The following is a 25,065-nucleotide window of genomic DNA, read 5'->3' on the forward strand; positions in this document are numbered from 1 at the left end:
TCTCAGATCCACAGCAAAGACACCAGCTCATCTCTCACCCGCCCGCCCACCTGCCCCACAGCAGCCAGGGCCTCGGTTTGCCCATCACCCTCCTGCACCCACTGCATGGCCTCAGGCCTCCCTGTGGTCTGAGCTGACTGCGGGTGGGGGGGCACCCCCTACCCAGACCACATCAACATGGGCGAACAAGCTTCTCAGGGCCAGAACCCATGGTGGATCCTAAGACGCCCAGGCTCCTGGAACCAATGCAGCCCCCACCTATAGGCTGGGCTGCACTCCCTGTATGCTAGGAAAGGCCTAGAGCCCTAAAGTTTCAGAAGCCTCTTGAGGCCAGTGGCTGGACAGACCACACCGTGCACGGATCTGGAAATGGACCTGCCCCTGTCCCAGGCAGAGCACCTGTCTGAAGAGCAGAGGCAGTGGCCAGCCAGACTTGCAGAGAAGGGCACGAGGCCAGCACCGTCTCCTGCCCAGGACCACTCATCCTGACGGGTGCTGAGCAGCTGCCGTGTCTGTGACCACAGTGAGCAGCCTTCGGCCGGCCAGAAGCTCTCGTCCCCATGACCGCTCCCCAGAGCTGCCCAGGTGGACGCGGACACGGCCCCTGGCCCCTGCCAGCCGGGCATATGGTGTCCTGTCGAGAGGCCATCTGACCATCTGAGCTCACGTGGGCTCTTCTCTCCCTGCAGACCCTCTCTCCCTGGTGCTCCTGGGCACACACTAGGCGGCCAGTTGGGCTATGTGGCCATCCATTGCTCAAGCCAGGCTCCCAGGTGCATGCTTTCCTTCCCTCAGTCCTGCAACCTCACGTGGGGGGGGTCCTCTGGGGGCCCGTTCTCTACAGAAGGGAGGCGGGGGGGGGTCCCTGCTTTTCCAGAGGCCACCCTTAAGGAGTGAGCTGGTGGGGAGGCTGAGTCACTCAAGCATCCGGCTGGACGTGACAAAGCATGGTCTGCGATGAGGTGGGGGACCCCCTCTTTCTGCTCTGTCCTGAGCAGAAGTGCAGGGATTGGGCAGCCAGCACCGTCTACACAGGGGCCCCAGCACCCAAGCTGCTCCACACAGGCCTGGGAGCAGACACGCCAACGCATTCCTGCGTTCCACACAAGAACAGAGCAAGGCTCAGCGTGCGCACAGCATCTGGATGCACCCACACCACAGGGGCAGGTGCTTTCAGGTGGCCGAGCCAGGGCAAACACGGCCAGTCACACACCAGTGAGCCCCAGGGCCGGCCGGGAAGCTCAGGAAAGTAAAGGGGGGTGGGGGGCGTGGCCAGAGCGGAGGAAGCAGAGCAGAACTTCCTCTCCGGCCTGCCGCCACGGGTCACACGAGGACGGCCTGCGTCTCCTTCCATGGAGACATGAAGCTTGAGCCCAGCCCCACCTCTTCCAGCGTGGTGCCCCAAATCCTGTCCTGGGAAGAGCGGCTCCACCGCGGGCCTGGCCGGCGCGCGGTCTGGGTAAGCAGTACCGGGACCCGCGGGGGGCGCACGTACTCTGTCTCGGAGAGCTCCAAGTCCGACACGGCTGGCACCACGCTCAGCACGGGTGTGCACACTGGCCTGACGCAGCAGCGCCCCCGCTGGATGACCTCCTGTACATACCTAGGGAACAACCACGTGAGTGAGCCGCGGGGGCTGGGCTCCGCGGTGACAGTGGGGCCACAGACCGGCACACGGAGCAGGGCCCCAACAGGGTCCGTCACCACCAAACAAGGCTCCTACTGTGTGAGCAGACAAAACACCAAACCACGGCACTGGAATATCAAGGGCTCATCGGGCCGGTCAGGAGACTGGCGCTGCTTCAGTCAGTCCAGAGTTCCCAGACTCCTCGCTGGATGACAGCTCCCAGGACCACACTCGGGAACCACTGCTCTGAGGCGCCTGGGTCTTGTCACTTCATCCACACCGAGAAGGGACTTCTGGAGAGGGCCTGCCTCTGGCCACCTCTGTGCACACAGTTCTTCCTCATCAGTGCTCCACGCCACTCCATCCCGAGCAGCTGGGGAGGCCTGTCCCAGGGCTGGTTGCCCAGCAGCACCTCTCCACACGGCTGCCCGCCACAGGCATGATGTTGTGCAGCCCTGATAGTGACTTGTCTTCCACCAACCGGAGGGGGGGTCACCCCACAAGGAGCGCGGGGACGGCCCAGCACCCCCATTGCTGTCTCTGGACCTTCACTCGTGTCTGTGGCCATTTACAAAAGGCCTACACGCCCTGAACCGATGACACGTGCAGACGCCAACCGCAGGCCAACACCCCGTCAGGAGGCTCACAGCCCGAAACACGCATCCCCGAAGGCTTGTGACTGTGCGGTGTGTCCGGCCAGCAGGGCATGTGCAGGGCCCGCTGGGTGCCGGCGGGAAGAGCAGACGTGAGCCTGGCACCCCCCAGAGCATGGCAGGGACAATAGTCCCACAGAGATCCTGCAGAGAGTCTGTGCAGAGAGCACCTCCTACCCACATGCCCCAGCCCTTTCCCAGATGGCCCCCCCACTCCCCCGTCGGCCCCATCAGACCGCACCAGCCCAGGCCTCCTGTGCCGGGCTGGCCCTCTCACTCTATGCTGACAGGATCACAGGGTGTGAGACAGGTGCCATAAACGTGGTTACCCGCAATGGCCAGGGGACACACTCAGACTTGGGGCTCTGCCTGATGAGACAAGCACTGATACCAGCCTCCCCAGAGCTGGACAGCCCCCCACACAGGGAGGTCCCTGGGAAGGATAACCAGCGACCACAGACTGGACAAGGGGTGCCGACAACGTCCGAGGAGAACAGGGCCACCGTGTGACCATGCTCTAGGTGCTGGGTGGGAAATGCAGGTTTCCAGGCCCCCCTCAGAGACCCTGATCCCTCTGGGAAAAGTGACCTCAAGGCCCAGCCGAAAAGGTGGGGAAACAACATTCTGGCCTGGAGAGAAGACCTGCTATCAGAGAGGGGTGCTCCCAGCAAAGGGGACTCTGGCGCTGGGGTCCCTCCAGGAGAAGACTTCCACATCTGCCTGTACTTGAGCAAAGCTAACCATCCTACCTGCAGATGGCACGGTTTACGGCCCCCCTTCCTGGGGCTGCAGAGGCAGCCAGGAACCCCAGGACCCCACTGTGAGCTCAGCCTGCACAGCAGCCAGGGTGACCTGACGGCAAGCTCTAGCTGCTCTGTGCGGCGACAGACACTGCGGGCTCCCGCAAAGACATGGGAGGAGTACGCTCACGGAACAGAGAGGGCTCCCCCTCCGTCCCCAGAAGGACAGTGTAACGACCACATGCCCTCCCAGACCCTGGTCACACAGCAGGGCTGCTTGCCACGCCCCGCGCGGCCCTCAGGGGAAAGAAACCAAGACTACCAGTGGGCAGCCAGCACGGGGGCCTTAGGCCTTGGAAAACCTTAGCCCCAAAGCAGTAGCACAGAAGCTGGAGTGGCCCTAGCAGGGAGTGCGGCCTGCTCTCCCTGACGCCCCCATACCTCTGCTTTGAGGGTAACTTGCTGGCTCTCTTCTCTTCCTCCTCCAGACGCCTGCGGGCCTCCTCCAGTTGGGTCAGGGGGTTGGGGGCTGGATTGGGAGGCATGGTGGGGTCTTGAATGAAGAGGTGAGAGGGCTGGACGGAGTTCCGGAGCTGAGCACTGACCCAAGGGTGCACAGCCCCAGGACGCTCGATGGACAAGGGCCTGGAGCTCTCGTGGGCCTGCTGCTTCTTGGCGCCAGAAGACCTTCGGGAGTAAGAGAACAAGGCGTGGCAGCATCTGAAAGCCTGGCCACGGGCGGGTGCCAGGAACTGGGGCAGGGCCAGGGGAGACCAAGCACAGCACTGACCCTGGCCGCCAGGTGGACGTCCACAGCTTCCTCCTGTACGTGATACACACATTCCTTTGTGGCACGCTTCTTCTGTAATTTTTATTTTTTTATTTTTTTAAAATTTTATTTACTTATTTGAGAGAGAGCATGAGAGGGGGAGGGTCAGAGGGAGAAGCAGACCCCCCGCCGAGCAGGGAGCCTGATGCGGGACTTGATCCCGGGACTCGATCCCGGGACTCCAGGATCATGACCTGAGCCGAAGGCAGTCGCCCAACCAACTGAGCCACCCAGGTGCCTGTAATTTTTAAAAAAATGTTTATCTGAGAGAGAGAGATGAAAGAGGGAGTGGGGGGAGGGGCAGAGGGACCCTCAAGCAGACTCCCCGCCAATTGTGGGGCTTGATCTCACGACCCTGAGACTAAGACCTGACCCACCCAGGTGCCCCTTTTATAACGAATTTTTAATGATTTTATTGAGATATAAATCCTATGTTATACAGGCTTTTTTTAAAAAAAAGTTTTTAGTTTTTATTTTATTTTATTTTTATTTTTTTAAAGATTTTATTTATTTGAGAGAGAGAGAGAGAGCACGAGAGGGGGGAGGGTCAGAGGGAGAAGCAGACTCCCTGCTGAGCAGGGAGCCTGATGCGGGACTCGATCCTGGGACTCCAGGATCACGACCTGAGCCGAAGGCAGCCACCCAACCAACAGAGCCACCTAGGCGCCCAAAAGTTTTTAGTTTTTAAAAAACATTTTAATATCAAAATAAATGCGCTTTGTGAGAAACCTAAAATATACAGAAAACTCAAAAAAAATATGAACCCAAAACATCATAATTTAGAAATACCTACTCGGTTGGTATATTCTCTTCCCTGTTAAAAATACTAATTGGCATAACTCTGAACATATAATTTTTTCTGACTTTTCCCCTCAGTGCGATAGCATACCTGTGCCTTTGTTACTAAACACAGAATATACTTTATGACCGCGCAGTTACGCCTCTGCTCAACCCGAGTGAGTTCCAGGGAAAACATCAGCCTCTTTTAGCCATGGCCAGAGCCCTCGGAAAAGGGGTTTAGCGCCAGGAAAGAGCCCCAAGAAGAGGGCCCCCTGGGGAGTGGGTAGGCTCAGTGCCCTCATGACCCTGGAAGTGCCCAAGGCTCGACACCCCAGGGGGAGGTGGGCTCTTCCTCCTAAAGAGACATAAGGCCAGCCACAAGGAGACCTCCCTCTGGGGCCCAACCCACACCCCCTTCCTGCCCCCATCTGTACCCAACCTCCCCTCCCCCATTTCCTCCCAAACCCCATCCCCTCCCATCTCCCTGGAACCCCTCATCTCGCCACACCATCCCCTCCAACCCATCTCCCCCCACCCCTCCTCCCACCCCCACTCCCTGTCCCCCATACCTCCTGGCCCCACCAGGTCCTCCCTCTCCCTGCCCCATGCCCCCAACTCTAGAGAGACCAGAGGGACCTCAAGGGGATACTGAAACACCGTCATTTAATAAATAACGGCCTGTCCTGACAGCAAGCACCTTCCAATCTAAGACTGTTTCCAGATGTGCCTTTTACTCTTCAACCACAGAAGCCCTTCATTCGGGGAGGGAGGAGTGGCCAGGACAGAGCCATTCCTTATGAAAACCCCAAAAAGAAAGAAATCTAGAGAAACCAACAATCCACCCCACCCCAACCAGAACAAGAGAGGGGCTCTGGAGAGACCCCTCACCCAGGACAGGTTTTGTGACTTTGCTCGTCCCCAGGGCCACGTGGAGACCAGACACGGGGACCCAGACATGGGGACCCAGAGGCGGGCGGCACCACCCCATCTCACCACTCAGGACCCCCGCCCCCCTGCCCCCCCCGCATACTCCACCCTCCCCAACCATGTCCAAGATGGAGGATCAGGCAAGTCTGAGACTGAGAAGTAGGGGAAGCCCACCCACCACGCAGCAGATGCCACGAGCCCCAGGGCCCAGGCAGGGGTTCTGGGAGTGATGTGATGTGTCCACAGGCCAGGGGTGTGTCTGAGCCAGCCCCAGTCCCCTACGTGGGGCAGCAGCGGCTTGTCTGCAGGCCTGGCTCCACGCTGTCCAGAGCAGCCTCTGGCCCTATGGGGGCCACACGGAGCTCAGAGGGATGCAGACGCCACAGATGGCCAGGGGCACGACCCACTGCAAACACAGATGGCTTCTCCTGGGGGCTCTGTCCAGGGTGATGGGCAGGTACCAGCCTAACTTCCCCAGGAACTTAGGTCACTGTCACGTGGAGGCGTCACCACCCCAGAAATAACCTCGTGAGAGCAGCCATGTGGCAGCAGGGTCCCTCCTTGGCGGGTGGGGCACAGCAGGAGGGACTCAGAAAGAGGCACAGTGACTCGAGATTGATCTCACCAGCGGGCACTCCTGCCCAGGACACTGAGGCAGCATCAGGGCCCACAGGGGATGGGGCAGGCGTCAGCAAGCTCACATGGCCACGGAGATCTTGCTCCTGATGTACGTGCCACGTGAGGAGACCGTGGGTGGCCAGGCCACCGTTTCAAGGGCACTGGCAGCCATGGGCCGGAGGCTCATCAGGCTAACACTCCACACTGGTGCCCCCGCCCCAGGACACTGGACACTTCTTACCCGTGGCCGGCCTTGCGGTGCCTGCTGATCTCCTTCTCCCCCTCGATGATCCACTGCATGATCTTCTGGTTCTTCTCCGTGTCTTCTGACGGGCCTGGCACCTCAGTGCCGGCACTCTTCCCCAACTCAGCCTTCTTAGCATTTCTCCTGGAGGCAGTACCAGCCTTCCCGCTGCAAAAACAAGAGCTGGGCGTCACCTGCTGACGTGACCTGGCCTGACACTGGGCAGCTGTGACAATGCTGGGGGGCTGCCGGGGGTTTGTTTGGTGGGATGTGGAGGAAGGTGTCCAGACAGCACCAGCTGGGAGGGCTAGAGCACCTGTCCTTCACCCACTTGGTGGTGGCAGCCCCAGGACCCAGTCACTCCTTGCCCAGACGCCTCCCTCTGAAACAGGCGCATCTTTACCTACGCACCCTTCAAGGCTGGAGCCCTGGGTGGCCCAGCACCCGTGCGTGGTGCCCGGACTCTGCCGTGGACTGTGGCTGAATAACTTTGATTTTTTTGAATTATTTTTCTAAAGATTTGAGAGAGAGCTAGCACAAGATAGCGTGGCACACAAGTGAGGAGAAGAGCAGAGGTAAAGGGAGAGACAGAGGGAGAAAGGCAGACTCCCCACTAAGTGCGGCACCCAAACACAGGCCTTGATCTCAGGACCCTGAGATCATGACCTGAGCCAAAGCCAAGAGTCGCATGCTCGACCGGCTGAGCCACCCAGGTGCCCCTCATGGCTGAATGACTTTTACAGGGGAATCCTGGGCTAGGAAGCCAGGACAGAATCCACAGGAGATACAGCTTCTCACTGTGACCTTCCTCCCCGGGAAGACACATGTGGCCCTCACGGACACAGGCTCGGAGACAAAGGAACCACAGCCCCGATCCCAAAGCAAGGCTCAGGCCGCCAGACACTCACCTGTAGGCCAGGCTGTCGCTGGCGCTGGGGGCAGCGCCCACACTCTCCGAGTGGCCGCGGGGCTTGGCTGCGTGGCCGTGCAGCTCCGGGCCCCAAGTGAAGCCGCCTTGCACCCGGCGGGCAGCCTCAGCATCCGCCTGCTCCTTGGGCCTGGCCGCACTGTGGTGGCTGTGGTGGTGGCCATGCCTGTGGAGGTGCGGGCCAGCCGTGTCCAGCTTTGTCCCTGACTTGGGCCCGTGCTTACCATGCCCAGAGGGCATGCCCCCCAGCACCCCCACGATCTTGGGCACGTGCACACTGTCGGGGGAACGGTGGCCGGGCCCTGGTGACTGACAGCCAGGCGTCCTCATGACCCGCTGCACGTGCTCATCCAGGATGCTCTCGGGGTTCTCCTCGTGCGCGTCCCGCAGTCCCATGCAGCCCACGTCTGCATAGCGGGGTGGGAAGTGGTGCCAGGCAGGGGCCAAAGGCAGCTTATGACTGGCCCCCGGGGGGCCAGTGGGCATGTCACCATCCTCGCCTTCTTCCTCCTGCAGGACAAGACCACGGGTCAGCGTCCGGCACTGGCTGTGTCACAGAAATCTCACATTTGGGGTCACAAAGACATAAGCCTGGCAGCACTGTCCTGAGGGTCCGGAGCCCCGAGCCCAGGATGAGGCGGGGCCAGGTGAGGTGCTGGACATACTGCTATCTTGACTCGAGGACGACGAGAGGGCTCCCAGTCCCCACCCGGCCGCAAGCACTGGGCTCCAGGATGCGGAGCTGCGCCCGCCTGAGAACTCGCACACGTGCACGTGACCACCGTGGACCATCAGGCCCAGGGTCACTATGTCAGCCTATGTCCTGCCCACTGAGAAACCTCCACACTGAGTTCCCTTTCAGATTTCTCAATAAAGATATTTTTACCTTTTCAATTGATTTTCCTATTCCTCAATTTTTAAAAATTAAAAAAAAAATTTTAAACTTTTATTTAAGTCATCTCCACCCCCAATGTGGGGCTCAAATCCACAACCCTGAGACCAAGAGTCGTATGCTCCTCTGGCTGAGCCGGCTGGGCGCCCCTCCTATTCCTCAATTTTATTGCCATATTTTCCATTATATTTCCAAAGGGAATATTGGCCTTGCACAGAAGAGCTCTTGTTTTCTGCTTAATTATCTTACTCTGTGTTTCTTAGTAAATTCTCACACGGAACCAGCTGAATTTCATTTGTCTGACGGTCCACAGACCCACATCTGTCAACATAAACATCTGGTCAGTCTGATTCCAAAAGATACATCTCATGTTGATTTTCTCATTTCACTGAACTGTGCAAACCAGAATAATGTTGAGTAAATTTGGTAATAACCAAAAAGCACAGGGTAGATACCCCCATAGTATACTATAAGCAAACCTCAAAAACTTGGCCACAAAACTTCTCACTTAACGGGAAAGTATCTAAATGTCACTAGCACGGGTGGTCAGCTGCAGACACGTCAGTCCTGCTCAGGGTGGAGGTGGCAGTGAGAAGGACAGAGGGATGGGCACATGGACGGGTGGACAGTGCATGTGCCCCTCATGGGCTCACACTGGGACCCTGGGCTCCCACACCCCACCCCATGTCCCCATCCCGACCCCTCTGGCCTACCCTCCCCAGGGCACTGAAAGTGACCCCCCGAAAGCCTCAGTGAGCAAGGGGGGCTCTCTCCATCCCCAGGGGGTGCGAGCTGGAGACACCCTGGGCCGAGAACCAGTCTGTCTCAGCGGCTCTGCGTATGGAGGAAATCAATTTTAGGGTTTTGAAATGTTATACGCTTAACTCAATTGTCTAGCTAATAGTTTTCACTTTCTTCTTTGTTCTTATTTTCCAAATTTTACAATAAAATAAGTCATTTTTTTCAAAAATTTATTAATTTGAGAGAGAGCAAGCACGCACATGCAGTGGGAAGAGGCAGAAGGAGAGAATCTTGAAGCAGGCTCCCCGCTGAGTGCAAAGCCTGACGTGGGGCTCGATCCCACAACCCTGAGATTGTGACTTGAGCTGAAACCAAAAGGCAGATGCTGAATTGACTGAGCCACCCAGGCACCCCCCCAAAAAATTAGTTATTTTAAAATGTGTAGTTCTTTTCCTTTTTTAAAAGATTTTATTTATTTGACACAGAAAGAAATATAGTGAGAGAGGAAACACAAGCAGGGGGAGTGGGAGAGGGAGAAGCAGACTCCCCACTGAGCAGGGAGCCCGATGCCCGGCTGGATCCCAGGACCCTGGGATCATGACCTAAGCCGAAGGCAGACACTTAACGACTGAGCCACCCAGGCATCCCTATAGTTATTCTTAAGAAAGACTAATTTATGGCACATTTATATAGGATACAAAATCATACAAGATCAGGAGTCTCACGTCCATGTGGATTCCCTGTACACAGGTAATTAAATTTGATTTTCTCCTGGGTTTCTGTGTTGAAACACAAAGGATGAGAGATGAGACCGCGCTGCCGGCGGTGGGGCCGTGGGCCGCCCTGAAGACTGAGGGGCGCCTGTAGGAACAACATGGCTGCAGCGGCTGAGCCCGGCACCCCCGGCCAGAGGCCACCGCAGGCCCTGCATGGGGCCGCACACCTGAGCTGAGGCCACGTGCCTGCCCATTAGTTGCTGAACTGACAGGACAGAAACACAGGAGCTGGTGGATCGAACATATTCTGTGAGGTCACGGAGCACCGGCTAGTCCTTGTGGCCAGGTGCTGCCCCTCTGTGAGTGAGGGCTCCTGCTGGGTCCGGGCATAGCCACGCGGACCTGCTAGGGATGCCCCGGAGAAGAGGAGACTGCGACTCCACCAAGTACCTGCAGCTAAGCTGCCTCTAAGATGCCCGCCGAGAACGCTGACCTGCCAGGACCACAGGCACAGAGCCGCTGAGCCAAGACTGAAAACTTGGCCCAAGTATAAAAACTCGATCCTACAGCAAAAGGTGAACTCTTCCTCCCAAGCTTCTTTCACAAAACGTCTCGTGTACTCTTATTTCATGAGCTGTTTGAGAGCTGTTGACTGAGGCTCGCGGAGGGCAGCCTCATCCAGATGGTGCAGTGCACCAGCCTTGTCGCCTGCTACAACATGCCCCATTTCCCGCCACTCTGCTCCTGACAGCCCCCCGTCACTAAGGCCTCTGGGAGGACCCCAAGGAAGAGGTGGCCTCGCTGGAACCCAGCACGTCAGCACACGCAGACCCTCGGGCCGGCACCTGCGTTGTGGGGCCCTGGTCTCTATGAGGGAGGGAGCACGGGACGCCGGCCACGCTCACATACGTGTCCCTGCACAGTGCTTGAAAATGTGTGCATGCAGATTCCCTCCCGGAGAGCACCGCCCTCAGCCCAATTGCCTCAGCAACCACACCCGCCTTCCTGGTACCCACCACCAACCCCAGGTTCTGAGAAGCTATGTGAAATGTGAAACACATGTGGGGGGGGCAGGCCCCTTGTTTCAAAGTTGGGTGTCACATGAGGGAGCTCCAGAAACCTGGAGGACAGCTGCAGGGCACAGCCGTGGAACCCACTGAGCATAGCCGTGGGCTGTGGCCCAGGACCACCCTCACAGCAGCGTCTCCAGACGTCGGGTGCACACGACCCACCTGGGAGCATGCGAAGTGAAAGATGGCAGGCCCCTGCTGAGGGGTTCTGACAAGAGTCTGCGGAGGGCTCAGGGGTGTATTGTAAATACAAACGTCAGGTAGAGAAATACCTTCTCTAAGCACCATCACATTTTTGAGCTTAAGGTGCTGGGCTTAAAATATTGAGGAAAGAAGAGAAGACACCCAAGTGGTGGTGACCATTTTTTTCTTTTATCATTTTTTCTTTTTTCTTTCTCTTAAACTCTACCCTCAACATGGGGCTTGAACTCATGACCCTGAGATCAAGAGTCACACACTCTACCTGAGCCGGCCAGGCACCCCCACTTTTAACGTCTGCAGGGAATTCCACGTGCTCAGAGAAAAGCAGAGGCCTGACTCCAGGGACTCAGAGGCCTGCGGCTCCAGGACGACAGGCTGCAATGGCCTCGAGGAGAAACAACCTCGTAAGGTGTGGGGAGCTGGGGAGGGCCTCACTCGAGGGGCTTGCTTGTCATCAATGATTCAGCACAGAAGCCCGTGAACGTGTGTGGAAGTGAATCTTGCAGGATGACACACAGGGACAACAAAAGCACAGTGTCTCTTTGGCAGTTATAAGTGGAAAAGGTTTAAAGCAAATAAATTACAAATCATACTAAATTTCCTTAGTATCCAGCACTCTATCAAGGAAGGCCACAGGTCAGAAAACAAGATACCCAGAAGTATGTCTGAAACTAGAGCCTTTCTGTGTTCTGAGATGACAAGGGGGAGCTACCATCCCTTCCTGCCAAGTACACGCTCTGCTCTGCACATGCACGTGGCACGGAACTGGGCCGTGTCCACGACAGGCCTCCATCTATCAGCACTCAGGGAAATTCACAGTTCCACACCCCGAGGGGGCCTAGGGGACATGGAGATGTGGCCAGCAAGGCAGATGGGAGGACCAGCCCTGAGAGCCTGCAGCAGTGAGAGGAGGGGAGTGGGAAGGGGCCCGGACCTGAGAGCCCGCCTCTGAACTGTCTTCCCGTAAGAAGGTGGTCGAGGAACCCCAGCCCCACACAGGCCCAAGGAGCTGCTGCTGAGTGCCTATGGATTGCTCCAGGCCTCGGCTCGCCTGCCCCCCCTCCCATCATGGGCACCTGCCCCCCAGGAGACATGAAGGCCGGGCATGCATGGTGGGGGCTTCAGAGGGGCAGGTGTCCCAGGAGAGCAGCCAGACCCCAGGACGGGGTCAGGGAGCATCAGGAGCCAGCACGCTGGGAGACCCTGGAGAGGGCTCCTTGGGGCCTAAAGCTGTCTCAACCCAACCACACGAAGATAATTCAGGAACGGAGATGTGGTGTGGCTTCCCCAGGGGGCGCCCACTCACCATCCGGACGCGTTTCAGCCGCTCCTCCAGCTTCTCCTCGGCCTCCCGTGTCCGCTGGATGGCCTCCAGGCGGTGGATGAGCTCCGCGGCGAACTTCTGGGGCTCCACACGGATTTCCTTTGGCATTCGGTAAGTGCGCTACAAGGAGACACCGCTGATGAGCCAGCCACGTGCAGCTCTCAACCGCCACCCCCACGCCAAGATGGCAGGCGAGCTCTTGCTAGGTGACAAGAAATAGCCTATGAAATCTGCACTTTCTCTTCAAACAAGTGTTCACGTTTTCTCCCTTTCGCTTGGTGTCCACCTCCTCGCTGCCCCCTTTGTCGGACTGAAGCTGTCCTTCACCCAGCCCTGACCGAGGAGGACGAACAGAGCTCTAGCAACGCTTCCCAAGCCTCAAGAGAAGAGAACTGGAGGTCTGGAGCAGACAGGAGCCGGGTTGGGTCCGGTTAGGTCATCAGGGCAGCGGTTGGCAGGGCCCCAGCTAGTAGGAGGTTTCCGGTATCCCAAGCCCAGGTGTGCCCTTCACCTTGGCGCCCCCCCCAGCCTAGCCCAGAGAAGGGCCTCTAACACGACTGGCCAGGCCAGTCCCCAGTGAGGCCTGCTAAGGGGGAAGGGAGGGCTGCAAGGACCATGCAGGAGGGAGAGGCCAAGCCCAGGAGCCCCGGGGGAGAGACGGCCCGCAACCGTCCTGCACAGCACAGAGAGTAAGTGCTGCTACCTGCCAGTTACTGTCATTCCCTCCCACACACACGGACACACACGGACACACACAGGAACTTTCTTGAACATCCAGTGGTGCCTAATGCTGGACAGGAGTTTGTCCTGGAGGCGAGGAGGCCATACCCAAGAGGAAGGGGCAGCTGGGGGTGTCCAGTGTTCCCAGAAGAGCCTGGGCAGTGGGGACGGCCAAGAGGCTGAGGCTCTGAAGGAATCTTCCTGGACAGGACATTCAGACAGACAAGAGAGGCCCAGAGGCCAGTGGGGTCGGCTGGGGAGTGCTGGCTCCTCTGGGTACCGCGCCGAGCAGCGAATGCCGCCGGGACCCACACGGGACTGAGGGCTGAAGGCCGGACATCCAGATGGCAAGAGCTTCGCAGTCCTGACCACGTGACGCGACATGCAGGCCACGGGCAGAGAGAAAAGTCCTGACAAGACCGAACCACAATGCACGTGGAGTGACACCGGCGAAAGGACACATGGGAGGCTCGGCCCTGCGGCGGATGCACACCCCCCAAGCCCGTGGGTTCTGGAAAAGAGCCTCTAGGCTGCACAATTATGCTTCTGAAAGTAGCAACCTGCCAGAAGTTACAAAGACCAGATCTGTACGAACCGACAACCTTCCAACTGGGGAGGAACGAAACAGTCACAAAGGAAAAAGCTGCAGTCATTAGAACCAGGACCTCCTGGGGCGTGAAAACGGCCCCTCCCTCAGCCATAAGGAGCAGACATTTTGCCCCTGGATGGTCAGTGCCGGCTGGCGCCCTCGTGGCCCTGACACACAGTCCCTCAGCCTGGCCCGGGAGCCCCTGCAAGTCACGCAGTGCAGTGAAGGCATGAGGGGCAGTCGTGGGCCGTGCGGGTCTGGCACGCACTCCCTGGGCCCGCCTCCGCCAACGACAAAAGGAATGTGCGCAGGACCCTGGAGCAGGCTGGCGTCACCCGCCACAGGACGCACCGCAATCACAGCCCTCCAGAACTTCTGCGAAGATGAGGACCGCTGTTTGCTGGTTTGTTAGGTAAGAAACATTACCGTTGAAAATAAAAGGGAGTTATCCTACCAGGAAAAATGGCTTTGTTCAGAAAAGCAAAGAACTGCAACTGAAAACAAGCAATGTATGGCAAAAATCATAGACTACTTGCTCAAACAAAGGAAAGGACAATATTTTATGGAGAAGGGGGAGGAAGCTGGGGGGGCCGCTGTGAAGGGAAGTCCGCTGGAGAGAAGCAAGCGTCCAGGGCGATGGCGGATGGGCAGAAAAGTTGCAGGAACACGCAAAGCACTATTCCCGCACCCCGTGAGTCAGCTGCCTCCGTGATGTGCCATCAGCAGGAATCTGTTGGCGGGTGTCCCACACAGGAGGGCTTTCTGATGCAGGCACCCCGGACCCTAAGGCCACGTGGGCCCCACACTGCTTCTCTCCCTCCCCCACTGAGGCCCACGGTGCTCAGCTGGGCTGCTTCTCCACACTCCTGCGTCCCTGCACTTCCACGACCCTGTCACGTCTGACAGTCTGAAGCCAGTTCTTGTGCAGGTGGCCCTCAACGTGGGCTGTGTCCTGGTGACACTCCCCGCAAGAGACCCCTGGAGGCGCCAGGCCCTCCTCACTGTCCTCACAGGGGCAGCATCCGTCTGTTCCACCACAGAAAGTCGCTTCTTCCCGCTGTGAGCAAATACTTCCTAAGGGACCATCTGGGACGACGTCAGTGTCCTGTCCCTCGGCACACTCTACTTGTTCTTTCGCCAGCAGAGATGCACAGATTTCTCCTGCACCAGCATGGACTCTGACGCTCCAGCGGGGCCTAGGGGAGGGAGCGCCTCCACGCGGCTCCTGTGTCCGCTCACTTCCTTCCTTTCGGGGACATGGGATACCCCTTCTACTTCCCCTGCCCAGACCCAGTGCTGAGTTTCAGCGTCTGCAGAGCAGAGGTGGGGGACGCAGGCCACACCACAAAATGAGGCAAAGGCACGGGCAGGCACCTGCCTGGGCTCAGGCCCAGGCAGCTCCAAACAACACAAGCCAACCTGGTGGGCGCGCCCTGAGAGGGAGCCCCAGGAGGTCACCGGCAGTGCACACACACTCCCCACAGCGTCTTCCACTCCTCCCCCAGCAGCAGACACCATCAGTGCCTACGTAGGCCAAATCTGGGCCATGCCCAGGGTGGGCTGGGAGGTGACAAAATGCTGGCCCACCCTTTCCTCAGAAGTAAGAACACACCCACATCTTTTCTTCTCAACCGTCAACCACTACTTTTCTCATTTGGAAATTAAAGTTATCTGGAGAAGCTAGAAGACTCTAACCGAGGAGCCCTGACCACGGATGGGTGTGCAGCGATCCCACACAGAAACCGCCAACAGGAGCTCGCAGGCACGCACGGGCTGGAAACTACTGAGAGCTTTCCTTCTCTCCCCGAGAAGCATCTCTCGTTCAGTCAGTGGGCTGAATAAGGAAAGCTACCCCTCCCTTCACCCACACGGGAGCTATGCAGCTGGAGACAGGCTGCCCGGCCTGCTACGTGCAACCCACCAGGGCCCACAGTAGGAGACACCAGTCCCCTCAACAGGCTGCCCGGCCTGCTCCATGCGGCCCCCCAGCGCCCACAGTCGGGGCACCAGTCCCCTCACTGTTTTCACCCTATGAGGCGAAGCAGAAGAAAGCGCTCACAGGAACCTGGGGCCGGGGTCGCTACGTGTTGATGACGGAGCCGGTGAGGAGGCCCGTGCAGGGGCTGGGCCCAGGCATGAAGCCAGTGATGGGCCGACAGCCGCTCTCCCACCTCAAGGAGAAGCACTTCACTTGACAGGATGGGGGAAGACTTCCCAGCAGGTGCTGTGTCAGGCCCTCCCTGGTCCTGTGGGGGACTATGCCGGCTGCACCTACAAACCGCCCGTGCTGCCGCCTCCAGCCTGCGGGGTGTGACCGTGTGGGACCACGTGCTGTGACTGGATGTGAGCTGAGCTCACAAGAAGCCAGGCAAGAGCCTTTCGCCTGCCCAGTGCCATGGCGGCCAGGCAGAGTAGGGAGAAGGGGTGGGTATGGTCCAAGAGGACTGGGGAGCCCCGACCTCCCTGACGGGAAGGGGACGGCTATGCAGCCGAACTTACAGGGATGTGAGGTAGAGGCACCCGCCCGTTGACCTGGACGCTCTCCTGCATCTCCCGGCGGTGCTGCTTGCGGATCCTGTACGGTGGGATTCCATCCCTGTCCAGAAGAAGGAGAGCCCAGCGTGAGGGCAAACAGAACAGCTCAACGAAACTTTGCTGAGCTGCTCTACCTGGAGCAGAGCAGCATGGCCCGCTTTCTATGCCTTCAAGCTAAGAACAGTTTTTCCATTTTTTTTTAAGATTTATTTACTTAGGGGCGCCTGGGTGGCTCAGTCGTTGAGCGTCTGCCTTCGGCTCAGGTCATGATCCCAGGGTCCTGGGATCAAGTCCCGCATCGGGCTCCGCAGGAAGCCTGGTTCTCCCTCTCCCACTCCCCCTGCTTGTGTTCCCTCTCTCGCTGTGTCTCTGTCAAACAAATGCATAAAATCTTTAGAATAAATCAATAAAGCAAACTGCTCTGGGAAGCACAGTGGCTAACAGGAGCCCAAAGGACGTGCTGATGCTCGCCAGAGCAGGGTGCCTCTGCGTCCCCGTCTCCTCCTCGCTGAAAGGCTCTGAGGTGGGCGGCCCACTCTGACAGCTGGAAGGGATGAGTCTCTAGATCGTCTGGCTGTTGGACGACCTTGGCCTCCCTGGCCTGCAGTGGGTGCAGTAAGACCTGTGCCCCCTGGCCTCCTTCCCCAGCACGGCCCCGGGGGGGGTGGGGGGCACTGTCAGAGCAGAGCTGCTTTTACTTGACAGCAGGATCCAAACATGCAGCCACAATGCTGACCCCACACAGGAAGTGCCAGGCAGCTGCCCATGGTGCCAGCACATGGAGCCCAGCACGTCCTAACCCATGTCCCGGGCAGCCCCACACCCACCAGCTCAGTGGCTTCATTGGCAGGCAGGGATGTCACGTTCTCCTTTGAAATCTCATGCCTTAGAGCCCCCGTCTAGGTGGAAAGGGTGTGCTCTGGTTCAGAGCAAGGGGGAAAGAGGTTGGGACAGTCTGTCTCTCCTGTCACTGCCTCGGTATCCCTGGCTGTCAGGGCACCAGCTGGGTGTGCAGGGTGATTGGCTCAGCAGTCGGCAGGGGCACTTACGGGGGCAGGTGTCAAGGAACAGGGAGTCAAATGCATCTGAACTTTACATGCTCCTACGGTTCTGTTCAGGTGTCCTAAGCCACCAGATTTTTTGTTTCTCATATGCTCTGACCAGCACTTAAAAATTCCGCATGGCTCTGTGGATCAGACGCTGTCCTTGGACACCCGTGTCCAAAGTCCAGTACGCCACACCACCGCTGTTACTGTGCGGTTCGCATGCTGAGGGCAGCCGCACCCAGCAGAAATAATTTAGCTGAAACACACAATCCTACTTTTTGCCTCTGATACAAATTCAGCTATCTTACGTTCCAAATCGACTGTTCCTACATCTCTGGGTCTTAGTGTAAACCAAGATGAATAGAGTATCAGGAAAGAAATATTTTAAAAACTTAAGTTCTTGGGGTACCTGGGTGGCTCAGTCTTATTAAGTGTTTGCCTTCAGCTCAGGTCATGGTCCCGGGGTCCTGGGATCGAGCCCCGCATCGGGCTCCCTGCTCAGCGGGAAGCCTGCTTCTCCCTCTCCCACTCCCCCTGCTTGTGTTCCCTCTCTCGCTGTCTCTCTCTGTCAAACAAATAAAATCTTAAAACAAAACAAAACTTAAGTTCTTTCCTTTAGCGAATATATGTCCTTTTCTTAGAGAGAATTAAGACTTTTCAAGAAAAAATGTGCTGGCAAATTTTCATTGTAGTAGCCAGTTTCAGGGAAGAGAAAACCAAATGCTACAAATGCCCAGTCCCAAGCAGTTGACTGCTTGTGGGGGTCGTGGCAGGTACTGCTGAAACCACGGTCATTTCAAGGAAGAAGCTGCTACACACACGTCAACATTTTATCTCAAGGGTTTGACGCAAAGGAGGAGGAAACAATGGGGACAGACGCATCTCATGATGTCACCACCATGTGGTCCCCGCAGAGGAGAAGACGAGGTGCCCCAGACGCGCAGTGACGCGGGGCTGGCTGGTGTGGCCCACGAATGGCACATGCTGGCTGGGTCCGCACACCACGAGGCGGGGCTGGAGGAACACGTGGGCACAAGCACAGGAGAGCACACACTCTGAAAATGCTACAGGAAGTCGGAGCACAATTTTAAGAGCTGTTCCCTGCAGAAAGGTTTAGGAAGAAACAAGCTGCTGGCTGGGGAAGAAACGCCGGGCAGCCAGCTGAGAGCTACTGCTCCCACCCCCTGCTGTCTCACACCTGCTCACTGTCCCCGCCAAAGGCTTCCTCTGGCCCTGACAGTGGCGCCCAGGGTTCGGCCTCCAGCCCCCGGCCCCCGTCTTGGCCAGGGACCTCCCATCAGTGGCAGTCAGGTGACTGAAAGTGGGGTAAGTCTGACGTTCATGGGCAGCCACGACCCCAAAGGCCCTTGGCAGGCTCGTCGGGCCACGCTCTGATATAACCACAGAGTGTTTTACACCATCAAACTTCTGGTGCATTTGGGTCCCAAAAAGCCACCTGCCAAAAAGCAAAGCCAAGTGTCAGAAAGTAAGGACTTTCCCACGAGGGGAAGGCCTTCCCTGGAGAAGACAACAGAAGAATAAGGTCCACTGTGACCACTGAGGGACGCTGAGGTTCCAGGGGGCTCTGGACAGTCGCTGAGGCCTCTCGGACATGAGCAGCCCCAGCGGCTATCCCTGAGTCCTCCGGGCACCGGGGCCGGCACAGAACCAGCCGTACCAGCCCCCCTCCGGCTCCTGTCGTCCCATGGCCTACGCAGAGTATGTGATAGAGACTAGATCTGGAACAATGACAGCAGGGTCCTGACAAAGAGGGACCCCTGCACAGCAAGCATCCTTGGCGCCACCACCCGCCCAGTGGTTTTCCCTCTTTCAAAGGTCCCAGGAGAGAAGCCTACAGCAAAGTCAGGACGTGTCATGATACTCCGGGCAGTGCAGCCTGTCTGTGCATCAGCTGGGGGCCCGCACAACGTTTCCTAGGAAGACAGGCCCCCGCTGGGACCGGCACAGGACGCAGCCGAGGGGCGGGCACTCACACGCTGCTGTCGGTGAGGGACAGGCTGTCAGCGTCGCTGGACAGGCTCTGCTGCTCACTGTCGTTGGCGCTGGTGGCCGGGGCGAGGGCGTAGCCGGAGCTGACATAGTAGGGGTTGACGGGCTCCCGCCAGGACCCGCACCTGTGAACAGAGAGCAGAGGTCAGCAGTGGCCCAACAACACGTGGCGCTCACCCCCCTTCCCCAAGTGACCTGGACACCCTGGCTCCAGAACCGCACACGCAAACCCTCCAGAGGAGACAGCACAAGGGGCCGGTGTCCATCCTGCCTCCGCCCACTGCTCTTCCCAGACGCCTCTCCAGACCTTCCTGGTGCATTTACACATATGCCTCGGTGAGCACACAGACCATCATCTGGATGTGCATTTTTACGCACCCAACTAAAACAGGACCCTCGTGCACACGTCTGAGAACCGTCACAGGACAGGATATGAGACAGGAGGAAAGGGACACCTCACGCTGCCTTCTCATTGCTTCCTTCACCTTCAGGGCAGATTCGCCAGACCGTGCTGCCGGGTTTCAGTCTGCATCTCCCCGAGAGGTGACCGGGAGGCCGTTCACGCACCATTTACACCCCGTTCTCTGTCCATTACCTGCTCACACCTTTTGTCCATTTTCCACCGGGGTGTTCAGGAATCTCCCAAAGCCTTTAAATATTCTTACTACTAACTTCCAGTTACACATGCGAAAAATACTTTCTCCCTAAATATCACTTTTCTAACTTTGCTTAGATTAATTTTGGTCACACAAAGGTTTTCATTTCTATGAAATCAGACTTACCAATTTTTCCCTTCATAGATTTTTTTGTATCTTAGTAGACAGGCCTTCCTCATTCCAAGATTAAAAATATATTCTTTTCTTTTTCCTCAAATGCTCCAATAGTTCGTTTCTTTTTAAATTTAGAACTTTACCTAAAATGGTGGGTATATAAATCTACCTCATTCCCTTGCATCAAAATGGAGAGTCGGTTGTTAGCACCAAATACTGAATAATCCACCTTATTCTGAGTAACTTTCAACGCCAGTCCTCGTCATCCCTCTGTGGGCCTCTTTCTGGAGGCTGTGCTCTTCTCCTGTCTAGGCGCCACCCCCACCTCCCACGGCCACGTCACCGCAGTGCGATCTGTCGCCTCCTCCTCCCCCAAACACTGTCCTCCCAAAGCGACACACAGATCCTAGGCCAAGTGACAAACTACAGCAACGTTCTCTGACGGCTCCGGCACGACAGGGGCTCGGTACCCATGTCGAGCGCTCAGTGATTTGTACACGAGGCCCGGGACACAGTCCCACCTTGGGCTCCAGCCTCACTTCTGGTAACAGGACCGAACACTTGTCACCCATGTGAACAACAGCCTGTGCCAAGTGCCAGGGGGACCTGGGATGAATCGGTGCAATCCTCAGACCCCAGAAGGAGTGACAACCGTCACCCGATCGACAGAACTTTCTGGAAGCCCCAATCCTAACCATGCACACACTCAGTGGAAAAGACGCTGTGACAAGACTTGGGACCAGGTACCTCAGTATCCCGAACACCCATCATGCAGGATGTGCAGGGCTGGGCTGGGCCAGGCACCGTGGCTGGAAGAGAGGCCCGACCGAGTGGGGCCAACTCTCCGGGGCAGTCTTGGCATCCACTGCCTCAGGAGGAGCAGTACCTGAGGCCACGAAAACCAGAGGAATATCAGGTGATCCTCCTACTGCAGCCAGGGAGGCCGCAGGGGTGGCCAGCAACACAGCCACATAACTTACCCACCAGCTCCACGTCCCCACACCAGAGAGGAGTAAGTCACTGCCCTACAGCACATATGCTCTTCTGACCCACCCGCCACAGCCTGACCCCTCCTTGGAGGCCGCGAACCAATTCCAGCCGAATGACGGCCGAGCCAGGGCAGCACACGTTCTTCGGAACGGGGTCCACCCAGAGGCTCACAGGAAGGGATGCGGACACGGACAGCAACACGGACAGCCTGTCCCTGGCCCTGTGTTTGTTTATACCTCCTCATCTAGAGTATATCTGACGTGAAGCAGACAACATGACGGGAGCCTGCAACATCACAATTTTTTTTATTTTTACTTTATTTTTTAAAGTAAGCTCTAGGCCCAACATGGGGCTTGAACTCACGACCTGGAGATCAAGAGTCGCACACTCTACCAACTGAGCCAGCCAGGCACCCTCTATCATAAAACATTATTTTTAAATGACACTGTTATTCCTCTTCTATACTTAAAAAAATAAAACCACCAATATTGTCACCACTATAACCACTACTGAAATTCTGATTCCAGGCTAAGTGCTAAATACACAGTTTTTTCGTTTCTCCGTTTCATTTAAAGAGTATTAAACTTATCGGTAACTTTCTGTAAATACCCATTTGGTGAAATGAGAAAAAACCCTTCAAATTAAGGGGAAAAAGGCAGCCCGGCACGGAAGGCCCAGCCCTTGGGGCCTGGGCATGCTGGGGAGTGCGGTGGCCCTGGAGCTCTGCTCCCTGCAGGCACTGGCCTCTGCCCTTCCCCCACGCGGCAGGACCCACGTCCAGCAGGACTGTCTGCCTCCCTCCCCAGACAGGGCCCCAGTGTGCCTTTCACATGGACAAACAGTCCATCTTTTGGGCTCCCGGCTAGCTCAGTCGGTGGAGCATGTGACTCTCGATCTCAGGGTGGTGAGTTCAAACTCCACACTGGGTACAGAGATTACTTAAATAAACAAAACTTAAAAAAATAAAAAGTCCATCTTTAAGGCAGAAAGCAAGAAAAACGCAATTTCTTTATTTTCTACAGCCTCCAGTATAAAGCAAACCCCACTATGTACAGGAGCTCCAAGTTCAGATGACAAAGGGGAGAGAAAAGAAAAAGCCAGTTGGTTATCTGTTTACCTTTTTAACCTTCTAGACAGCAAAGCTGGCCCTTGGGACAAAGACTGAGTGCCCTGGGCCTTCGCTGCTGGCTGACACGACAGAGTTCTGGCCCGTGACCGGTGAGAGGAAATGCCAGTGGGGGAAACCGTGTCCCCACAAGACAGCCAGGCACCAGAGCACAGGCGTGCGCATACACTGCGCGCATGGGCGCAGCCAACATAGCCAATTTTCCAGGTGCTGCCGGTAGAGAAACTTCCGACTTCTCTGTACCTTTCAAAGTTCTCAGAATAAAACCTCGACAGGACCGACACGAGCATGCCCGACCGCGAACATGCCCTGCCTCTGCGTTGCCTCTTTCTCTTTGGTTGCTGTTTGCAGAACATTGGGTTTCCTTCTTTTGACGTTTAACTTGATATATTTTATTTTTACTCTTGTGTGTCCTCTGTAAAACCCAGTCTTTTTAAGATCCAGCTGGACCATTTTTTCTTCAAATTGCATCATCTGATCCTGCTGCGCCGGGTGTGATCACTGACAGAGAGGGGGTCGTCCACCGTCTCGTCACTAGCTTTCTGTTTGTCCTTCTGTTCCACATTCTTTAGTTCTTTCTTGCCTTCTTCTGGGATAATTTTTATTTTCCATCTCCTCTAACAAAATAATCCTTTTACGATGCTTTCAGTGGTTCCCGTGAAGATCACAGCAGGTGCCCTGACGTATCAAAGTCCCTCCTCCCCGGCAACACAAGGTCAGAATTACTTCCGTTCACTTCGCTTGCACACTCACGTGCTGTCAGTCTCCTGTGTTTTAACTCTAAATGTCTTACACTCCCCAGGACCCTGTTAGTATGGTTTTGTCCCATGGATGGGCACCTAGAGTTACCTGCATATGTGCATCGGGGAGTCTCCGGCTGACAGCTGGTTCTTTCTGCTTCAACACTCTTTTTTTTTTTTTTAATAGATTTTGTTTATTTATTTGAGAGAGAGAATGAGAGAGAGAGAGTACATGAGAGGGGGGAAGGTCAGAGGGAGAAGCAGACTCACCGCTGAGCAGGGAGTCCAATGCGGGACTCGATCCCAGGACTCCAGGATCATGACCTGGGCCTCGGCAGTCGCTTAACCAACTGAGCCACTCAGGCGCCCCTTGAAGAACACTCTTAGCAGTCTCCTTCAGGAAGGGGCGGCTGCTGGCAGCTGGGGCTGTCTTCATCACCTTCATTCTCCAGAGATGTTCTCTCTGGGTTGGAAACCTGCTTCTGTGGAACCCTTGTACACTTCTGCCGGGAATGTAAAATGGGACAGCCGCTAAGGAACCAGACCCCAGTATGGCAGTTCCTAAACAACAGAACAGAATGACCGTATGATCCAGCAACTCGACTGCATGGTGTGTCTGCGGGAATGGAAAGCAGGGTCTGGAAGAGAGGCCCGACTCCCTGGGCCCTGGGGAACGTGGCCTGCTCCATGGAAGGCGGCGAGGCACCTACCTGTGTGCAGCCCCACGGGCTCTCAGGCTGGCTGACGGCGACTTCCCCACTGCTAGCACCCAGGGCCAGAGCGCGTCCTAGTCCCCGTCACTCACAGGGCGCTGCGCCCTGACACACCACCACCAAGGGCAGCAGGACCCCAACACTGACGTGACACCAGCTGCTGACCCAAAGGACAAAGATCTGCTTCACTGTCCCAGCAATGGCGTTTAGAGTTGTTTTTCTTTTCTAAGACGGTCCCGTATTTCCTGCCTCCTTTCACCAGGGCAGCTCCTCAGTCCTCATTCTCACTGACATGACGTTTCCAAGATCTAGGCCAGGTACTCTACACAACAGTTCACGGTTTCCTCACTGTACCATTCACAGTGGGCATTTTTTGGCAGGAATGTCACAGAAAGGATGCTAAGTCACCCCAAGAACATTGAGGTTGGTTGGTCCCAATAGCGGTAGCAAACCAAGTGCCCGCCAACTTTTTCCACTCTATTATTTTTCTTTTGTAATTAATAGGTAATTTGTGGGGAGACACTCTGAGATTACATGCAAATTCTGTTACCACCTGATGATTTTCTAACCCCTTCATTCGGTCGTATTTCCTCGCTGGTATTCCACTGTAAGGAACACATTGGGGCGCCTGGGTGGCTCAGTCGGCGAAGGGTCTGCCTTCAGCTCAGGTCATGGTCCCAGGGTCCTGGGATTGAGCCCCACATCGGGATCCCTGCTCAGTGGGGAGCTTGCTTCTCCCTCTCCCCTCTGTGCTCTCTCTCAAATAAAATCTTTAAAAAAAAAAAAGCAACATGTTCTCGCCACCTGCCTTTAGTTATATGTGTGTAGACTCTCGGACTGTTACTCCATCCGGTGGATTACAATACACTACTTTCTTTTCTGCTCATACCTGGCACGGCCCTGTCAGCCTACGAACACTCCCTCGCTCTCTGGCACCCCCTGCCACAGCCCTGAGAGTCTCACCAAGAAGGTGTCCATGAACTGCATTATCTGGATCCCTGTGGTTTTCTCTCTCATTTTTTAAAATCATACTGTCTTATATCCCTGAGCACATGGTTACTTTTCATTCAGTATCTGGCTATTCTGCACAGAGGACCAGACACTGTGTGTGGAAATCCTTCTATGTGGGCAGCCCTAGGACGACACACTCTTCTCCAGAGCATATGCACTTGACATGGCAGGACGCTGGGGCACCAGGAACCCCACCACCTTAACCCAGTGTCAGGAATGGAGAGCCGCCGCACTGGGCTGCAGATGCGTGGAGGGCCTGTGTTCTTCCAGACTGCACCTCCTCGGAGGGTGGGGCACCTCCCTCCTGGGCAGGCCCTGGCAGCTGGAGCCCAAGAGCTGGCCATGCCTTCCAGCTCGCCCACCTGGGTTCCCTCCTCCCTGAATGGTGCCACTCCTTCCTGACTGGTTAGCTCTGCAAAGCCTTTTCTTTTTTTAAAATATTTTATTTATTTGAAGGTGGGGAATGACAGCACATGTGCAAGCGGGGGGAGGGAGAGGGACAAGCAGACTCCACGCTGAGTGCAG

At 56.5% G+C, this 25,065-nt stretch overlaps 1 protein-coding gene across 2 annotated transcripts in view; it reads right to left on the reverse strand.

Annotated features, from left to right (window-relative positions):
- The window catches only part of AXIN1 (axin 1), a 51,342-nt gene that overhangs the window by 1,466 nt on the left and 24,811 nt on the right, over nucleotides 1-25,065 (reverse strand). Inside the window, exons 2-8 of one of the 2 annotated variants that reach the window (XM_028111621.2) lie at nucleotides 19,175-19,315; nucleotides 16,099-16,195; nucleotides 12,273-12,410; nucleotides 7,327-7,856; nucleotides 6,416-6,586; nucleotides 3,462-3,707; nucleotides 1,496-1,603 (exon numbers count right to left, since the gene is read on the reverse strand). In XM_028111621.2, coding sequence (XP_027967422.1) covers nucleotides 1,496-1,603; nucleotides 3,462-3,707; nucleotides 6,416-6,586; nucleotides 7,327-7,856; nucleotides 12,273-12,410; nucleotides 16,099-16,195; nucleotides 19,175-19,315 — 1,431 coding nt within the window. The remainder of the gene's footprint in view (nucleotides 1-1,495; nucleotides 1,604-3,461; nucleotides 3,708-6,415; nucleotides 6,587-7,326; nucleotides 7,857-12,272; nucleotides 12,411-16,098; nucleotides 16,196-19,174; nucleotides 19,316-25,065) is intronic. The other variant, XM_028111622.2, reaches the window with a different exon arrangement.

Source organism: Eumetopias jubatus, unplaced genomic scaffold, assembly GCF_037043125.1.
Source record: "Eumetopias jubatus isolate StellerSeaLion01/CBP00866 unplaced genomic scaffold, mEumJub1_p1.0 scaffold_12, whole genome shotgun sequence".
Classification (NCBI taxonomy): Eukaryota; Metazoa; Chordata; class Mammalia; order Carnivora; family Otariidae; genus Eumetopias; species Eumetopias jubatus.